The sequence below is a fragment of the Leuresthes tenuis genome, unplaced genomic scaffold (genome assembly GCF_036924035.1).
Source record: "Leuresthes tenuis unplaced genomic scaffold, fLeuTen1.0.hap1 SCAF_3, whole genome shotgun sequence".
NCBI classification, from domain to species: domain Eukaryota; kingdom Metazoa; phylum Chordata; class Actinopteri; order Atheriniformes; family Atherinopsidae; genus Leuresthes; species Leuresthes tenuis.
The window spans coordinates 5,115,629-5,123,650 of record NW_027325357.1 but is presented as its reverse complement, the minus strand read 5'-3'; the positions used below and the strand labels follow the sequence as shown (position 1 = coordinate 5,123,650).

Here is an 8,022-nt window from a genome sequence, read left to right as displayed (position 1 = left end):
TTTCTTTGTTAGAAAAAAAGTATCCCCTTTCTATAAGACAGTGGATGTTCAAACATGAGGTGTTTTATTTTACAGGTATGTCAGATAATGCTTCATCACTCTTGCGAATATAGAGAGGTGTGATTTCTCCTCACAAAGGTTAACTAGGAATATCAATCTTGGTAGACTTCTCTGATGGTACAAATTTGCAATTAACTTACTTATACTTAATTTCCCACTCAGATGAACAACTTTCCAGTTGGTTTATTTCCCAATTAGTGTTACTGAGCTTTAAAATTATTTCTGCTGATTGATTCCTAGACATCGAAACACCTGAGAAGCAATTTAACATCTGGCGCTAACAGGTCAGATACAGTAACTCCTAAAGTTTCCTAAAGTTCATAAAAGCTTCCAAAGTTCAAATTAGTGCCCTCGAAGCTTTCAAAGAAACACTAACCTATTAAGCCACAGAGAAAGAGACAATGAATGAGCCACTGCAACATCTTTTTTCTCTTTTAATAGGAAACTGGTCTTCAAAGTTTACTGAGCTGTACATGGATTGAATTTATGGATTGGATTTCTTAAAGACTCCCATTCAAAAACCAACTCCTCTGATTAAATACCAAGTCCAAACCTCTTCCAATTATAGTCACTTCGAGCTCTATAAAGACCAAAACAGTGATGCCTAAATGCCAACCTGGAGACTTTAAATCCATAGTTTACAAGCCACTGGGTAACATCCAGGTGGTGACTTCCATTTCTGTTGTACAGTTTCTGATTATAGCGAGAAAGATGATATTAGTGTTTTCAGCAGTTGGATTAGGACACTTGGATAAGACACCGCCTGGGAAAACTGGGAGTAGCAAGATTTTCCACTTCTCTGGAGAAACTGCAGAGAGCGCTGCTGCTCAGCAAGTGGAGACACAGCTCAGCTGGAAGAAGACAATCACTTACTCATGAAAAATATACACTAAAAATGTATGGAAAGTTTTTTTTTGTTTTTTTTTTGGGGGGGGGGGGGGGGGGGTACTCCTCTTTATTACATTTACAGACATTAAAGAGAGATGCAAATCTTAGCCAAACAAGTGTGTAGAGTAGTTATATTTATCAGTTACAAAGTCAGAAAACTCAATAAGAAAAGGTGAATGGAAAGAGTGAAAGAAGAAGAGAAACTACTTTGACAAAAAAGTTCGACCCCCCCACCCCGCTTGAGATGCTGTTTTATCTGTTTTGAGGAAGACCAGTAATCCATGTTAAGGGGGAATTACATGACCTGGAAAAGATTAAAGGGACATGAAGTAGTTTAGCCAGATTCCAGTGGAGCAGCCACAACACGCCTCCACGAGTAATTTCTAAAATGTTTTAATTGTTTATTTTTTATGACATCAATTAATTCAAAAACTCTCCCACGCTTGGCCATTGGGTTAAAGTTTCAGCCACTTGTGGTTTTCCAGTTCATAACCCCTTGTCTTTGTGTCCAGATGCTGCACCACTGGCTACTTATGGTCTCTGTGAAACCCACCATTGATTGAGTCAAGTTTTGATCTCACAACCTCTTAAGTTGAAAGTATTCACCTCACAGTCTGAGCAATTCTTCCAGACACTTGGATGTGCTGACCGAAAGCTTTTCTCTCTGTACTTTAAGATTTAACCTATAAAATAAATACATCTCATTGCATTCATGACTTTTGACAAATACAGGTCATTGACATTCATTGGAAGATCAACCCAGAACCTTTGAAACTTCAAGGAGGCTCCTAAACTCCTTCATCTTGTCACGCTTTTGTCTTCCTTTCTGGTCACATTTGATTCTTTCAATTTGGATGTTATACTTTAAAATATATATTCAGTCATAGGTTTAAAGTATTTTTCTTGCAAGGAAGGATTGTCACAAGGTTCTGCATAGCAAATATTTAATCTCTGTTAAGATTATTATCGATGTCTTTGGACTGAAATCATCTCATGTCTTATTCAAGGTAAAAACATTCTCTCTGAGGTTTAAGATACAAACATGTTGCTGCTAAGCATTAGTAGGAAATGCACATATCTACAGGATCCTATTACGAAATAAGTCACCTTTAAATCTCAAAATCAGTGTCATAAACTGTGCACATCTACACACAACAATAAAAAAGGCGTAGGAGGACACCAATAGATTACATCACAATTCCTCTGATTCAATCATCTGTCCTGAGCATACATGACGAAACAGAGGACAGGGAAACGTCCTTTTAACAGAAAAAAACCCTTCAGCAGAACCAGAGACAGGAACGACGGCCATCTGCGTCGACCAGCAGGGGTTTGAGAGGACAGGAAAGAGGGATCAACAAGCACCATAACACCAGGCCAGGGATACCTGCTGAGAAAGAGAAACAAGCACTTATGTCATATGTACATGGAGAGTAAAGAGAGCAGAGAGAGGAGAGGTGCTCATTGCATCTTGGGAGTTGCACATAACTAAAACCCAATCAAACAGCAAGTCAAATCTAAAGGAAACATTGACAGAAAAAAAAAGAATATGAATAAAGTACTGGGTCGGAGTGGAGACAAGCTTGGGTCTCTGAGATAATGGTTATATATCTCTCCAGTTTCCTAATATAGACCTTTACAACTGGTAATTTCCCAACAGTTTCACCAAATGCTGCGATTGTGTTCCTATCAGCAGTTATCTTCAGGTCCACAAGCACACGAAAAAGTGAAATTTGTGTCCCAGGATACAAGTTAGTAGATCACCTTTTGTGAGAGTTTCCCATGAGATTAAGTTGATGAGTCAGACTTAACCAGCGTTTCTCTCCAGATTCACCGAATCATCGTCACCCATAAACAGATGACATGTCATCCAGCTTGTCTGTCTTCATACCTTCCACTTTTTCCAGTTGCACACCTTACCCTCTGCTAATAATGTGACTGTTCCCGTAATGAGCGAGCCATGCAACCTTTTCATGTCATGTCACATGTGCACTATGACCAGCACTGTGCTGTTGGTTATTGCTTTGAAATGCAATCATTCACACTTCTAGTCTGAATAAAAATACTTGTCAAATTAACTAGGAAACATCTGCAGAGGAGTGTCAGTGGACTATATGAATTACACAATCCATTTCAAATCCAGCTAAACCACAAAAAGAATGCACTCTGATGAGGGAAAAAGGGCGTGAAGTTGGTCTCATAAAAGCACCTCTTGACTTATAACCGGGAAGATCTCAACCTCAGTTCATAGAGAAAGAAATGTTGTGAATGTCACTGAAGAAGACTTTAGATATGTTCTAAGTAAGGCGTTCCTTTCGCTCTGATGTAAAATGCATTACCGTCCAACCTGATGTACCCACATTTGAAATAGCTACATTGCAAGTTGCTAACACTGCAGTTTTTATCCTAAAACCTGTCCTTAAACCTAACTCAAGTCAAGTATCGATACAGCTCACTATGAGATGAAGTTACAGCTTCTTACTACGCTTAAGTCCTTCTCCTTGTGCCCATCAAAACGCCAATAATTGTATTCAATATCTATGCAACCACCTGTCCAAGGTGTACCCCGCCTCCCGCCCGATGACCGCTGGGATAGGCTCCAGCCCCCCCGCGACCAGAAAATGATGTTTTGTTGTTACATGCTGTCTTTATTCTTAACGGTGAACCAGCAAAATGGCATCAGTTAGATTTACGTTATATATAGAATGTGTTTCAGATGTAGTCATTATGATTTTCTGACCCCAAACCCAACCAGAAAGTGACAGAAGTGCTTTAATAAAGTGTTATTGACTGAATGTATGTCACACACAGGCCCATGGCCAGATACGCAGCACTTAGCTGCTCCATGTAACCTCACCTCCTTCTTCCTCACGGGGACCTGAACCTCTGAATTAAAAGCCTTGAAAATGACATCTGTTCTGTTCTGGAAACACTTACATGAGTAGCGGTTCCTTCCTGTTGTTTGCAAGGACGCTACATAACAGGGCGCCGCTGTGAGTTGTAATAAAGGGGAAGAGCTGACGACTTATATGACTCTTTCACTTGGAAGACTTGTTGCTCGTTTGTACAGTGTTGTCATTTTGCAACATGATGGACTTACATGTTGACTCGGCCACAAATGCTTATGAGGAGGATGAAAAAGTGAACACAGGTGTCAGTCCACTGACTTCATCTCCTGTGACACATTCCATGCACTGTTATACACTCTTTTCTTTCCAGTTCAGGCCACCAGATGACGTGACACTGAAGACAGCAGCATGTTGCAGGTACACATTCCAGTCGTGTTCTGTGTCAGCTTCATCATGTCATGCATGAAGAAGATGCTGGTTCAGGTTGATCGGAATTTTAGAAAACATACTAAAAACATGGCTAAAGCACTCAGGGATCCACCAATCAGAACATAAACAAGAATAAAAAAGAGTTAAAAACCACAAAGACAAAGAATCAAAGAAATAATCTCAGAACTAAGATAAAAACAAATATAAAAACACAAACACCAGCACAAAACAATGAGAAAAACAAAGCCTCAGCAGTCAGTGTGCAAATCTCAGTCCATCTTACTCAGTGACACACTTCCCTTAAGTGTTCGCAGGGGGTGACTCAGGGTTTTTGTCAAGGGTTTAAATAACAGCGATACAATAGGAAGAGATTTGCTGTTTTTCAGCTCTGAATTAATCTCCACCCCTAACATGACACACCTGAGATATACCGGTAACCACATGCCATTCTTCCTTGTTAACACCCACATATTAACAGTTTGTACAGTTCACAGTCAGATCAGTCAGCTAGAGCAGGGAATACCGCTTCAGTCTCCTCCAGCATCATGTACCGAACCTAAGTTTTACCTAAGATATTTCTTAATACATGTGCAGTCTCTAGTGACCAACTTGCTGCCTGGTGTGTGCTCTTTGTTTGACTAAAATTGTCAAGCAAATGTCGGAAATATCATTGAGCTCGGAGGAGGACCTCTGTTGCATTATCTGTCGTGACATCTTCAGGGATCCTGTTGTGCTGTCATGCTGTCACAGCTTCTGCAAAGCCTGCCTGGAGACCTGGTGGAGGGGGAAGCAAATACTGGAGTGCCCAGTTTGTAAGAGAAGATCATCGAAGAGCGAACCTCTTTGCAACTTGGCATTAAAAAAGGTTTGTGAGACGATCTTACAAAGAGCAGAGCGGAGACCTGCGGCAGGAACGGAGTTTCTCTGCAGTCTGCACTCTGAAAGCTTCAAACTCTTCTGTCTGGATCATCAGGAGCCGATCTGTCTCGTCTGTCAGCATTCAGACGCACACTCTGGACACAAATTTAAGCCGGTTAATGAAGCTGCAGGGAAGCATAAAGAGGAGCTCAGAAAACTCCTGAGGCCTTTACAGCAGAAGCTGAAGCTCTTTGAAGAAGCTAAAGGAGAGTGTGATCTGACAGCGGAACACATTAAGGGCCAGGCTCAACACACAGAGGGGAATATCAGGGAGCAGTTTAAGAAGCTCCATCAGATTCTCCAAAAGGAAGAGGAAGACAGGATTGCTGCTCTGAGGAAGGAAGAGAGCGAGAAGAGTCAGACGATGACGGTGAAGATTGAGGCTCTGAGTAAGGAGATAGCAGCTCTTTCAGACACAATTCGATCCACAGAAGAAATACTGGGAGCTGAGGATGTCTTATTCCTGCAGAACTCCAGGACAGCTGCAGAAAGACTCCTGCAGAGCCCCTTGCTGGATGACCCAAAGCCAGTCTCAGGAGCTCTAATAGATGTGGCCAAACACCTGGGTAACCTGACCTTCAACATCTGGAACGACATGAAAAATCTGGTCTCCTACACTCCAGTGATTTTGGATCCAAACACGTCAAATGATGAGCTCATCCTGTCTGATGATCTGACGAGTGTGAGATGTGGACAGAGGCAGAACTTTCCTGACAACCCAGAGAGGTTTGATTTCTTCCGCATTGTTCTGGGCTCGGAGGGCTTCAACTCGGGGACCTACAGCTGGGATGTTGAGGTCAGAGAGGGCACAGACTGGTTTGTGGGTGTCGCTGCAGAGTCTGTTAAAAGAAAAGGACAGCATCCGTCTTGTTTATGGAGAATAGGACACTTTAATGGTAAATACATAGCACGCTCCTTATCGGATCCATCTGAAGTCCTTTGGTTGATGGGAAAGCTCCACAGGATCAGGGTGTATCTGGACTGGAACAGGGGAAAGCTGCTGTTCTTTGATCTTGACACCAACACACACATTCATACCTTCTCACACACTTTTACTGAGAGACTTTTTCCATTCTTTAACACTGTGAGTGCACGTCCACTGAGGATAATACCGGAAACATTTTCCTCCAGACCAAGTTGAAAAGGTATTCATGCTGCCTGAAAGCTGGAATTAATTTCATTGACATTGATTTGATGCAGTAGGAACCCGACTGGACTTCAGCCCTCCTGTAAAAACTTGGACTTTGTTTGAGTGAAATGGATGCAGTGACAAATCAAAGATGTTATTCACAGTTCTGGAAAGAGTACTAAAAAGCACGAACATATTCACCAGCAGCATCATTTAATGATTCAGTTTTATCAATCAGAGAACTTTTATTCTTCAGTGAATCATCTGAAAAAGACAAAATGTTATATGACTGTGAGAGTTGATAACAACACTACACAGAATGCACATGCTGGCATGTTTTCATGTTAGCCATTATCTAATTTAACCTGGCAGCATGCTACAAAATAACTTTATTTCCTTTCAAAGAGCACATGCTGTGGTCAATTAAAGGTTCAGGTAGCTGCTTATACTTTGGATACGTTTGACTAGTGAGAAAATGACCTCGTATAGTCTTTTCCGAGGTACTTCTTCTTGACCTAGCTGGAAACAGATCATGAAGTATTGTAAAAATTTTGCAAAAGACTAGTATGCTACAAGAAACTGAGAAATAAATATGTTCCATGGCTTTGTGCCTGTGTGTGAAGGGGGAAAAAAACCAAGTTGCACTGACAGAGAAACTCTCTTTCGTGCTCACTTTGGGATCCAGAATTCTTTAAGCTTTTCACATGCTGTAAATTCCCGATAAGAAGAACACAGACAGTTCAGGTATGAACCAGAATATCCCGTCAGACAGGGAACAGCTGTTTCACCAACCTTTGCATGGATTTGACTGAAGATTTAAAGATTAAACAAGAGAACTTGTGGCTTTCAGGTATGTGCAGTTTGATGATTAAAGCTAATGTGGATTCACATCCCTGTTGTCTGTATCCTGGTGTACCAGCGGTTGGTATTTCCTTTGGTGGTATGCTTTTAATTATTTCCGTCTGTGCATTTTAAAATGTCAAGTTCAGGACTCAAAAGCTTTTAAACTCTTTGTACATTAAGCTACACTCCATGTGGCCCAGCTATGCAGTTATTCTGAATGTCTTTTTAGAGATTGCTTTCCAGGAAATCAATAAAAACATGCTGAGGACTCATTCGACTGCCTGGCGTAGACATACTCTTAATGAACCCAGTTAAGTGCTTTCTCAGATTTTCCCCACCAACGACTCTGATCGAGTGATGTGCAGCTCCTGCCTCTGATAGTTCCAGATTAGGAGGATTCACCCACAACAGATTTCTTTGTACGAAGCGGTTCGTTGGTAAAACTGACATCAGGTTAGCATAACTTAGCAAACACGTAGAACTCAGAGCTTCAGCAGTTAGTTCTGTAGTTGTTTTCATCACTACATAAGCAGAAATGGCTGTTTTCACTTCTTAATTGTGGTCATTTGCCGCTTGCCTTTTGTCACACATAAATTAATGGAATATATTTGGATTTAAGCCCGTTGGGTCATACAAAACAAGTTCCTTCAAGCCCAATGCGTTCCCTGTGGTCAATCATGCCAGGAACAGCCAGTAATATTCCTCTCACTGCAGAGCACGATGCACCTTTTTAACCTGGTTATAACCACCCTGACTTTCTGAGATCTTAAAACAGAAATATCCCAAAGTGGAACGCTTATGTAGAAGAACAGAACATTTGCATTAGCCTTGTGCTAACAGTGTGCATCACCTATGAAGGCAGATATGAAAATAAGCTCTGAACATGAGGTTTGTGTAGAAATCAAA

At 41.2% G+C, this 8,022-nt stretch overlaps 2 protein-coding genes across 2 annotated transcripts in view; both read left to right on the top strand.

The window, feature by feature from the left end:
• Positions 1–8,022, top strand: part of gmppb (GDP-mannose pyrophosphorylase B) — a 336,004-nt gene that overhangs the window by 103,927 nt on the left and 224,055 nt on the right. The window lies entirely within an intron of this gene.
• Positions 4,724–6,334, top strand: LOC140304065 (nuclear factor 7, ovary-like). Its single transcript, XM_072383075.1, has one exon. It carries the CDS (start codon positions 4,882–4,884, stop codon positions 6,283–6,285), a length of 1,404 nt encoding a protein of 467 aa, XP_072239176.1. The 5' UTR covers positions 4,724–4,881; the 3' UTR covers positions 6,286–6,334.

Bases quoted from the DNA above. Each gene is read 5' to 3' on its own strand.
- LOC140304065 (XM_072383075.1), top strand. From the start codon at position 4,882: ATGTCGGAAATATCATTGAGCTCGGAGGAGGACCTCTGTTGCATTATC.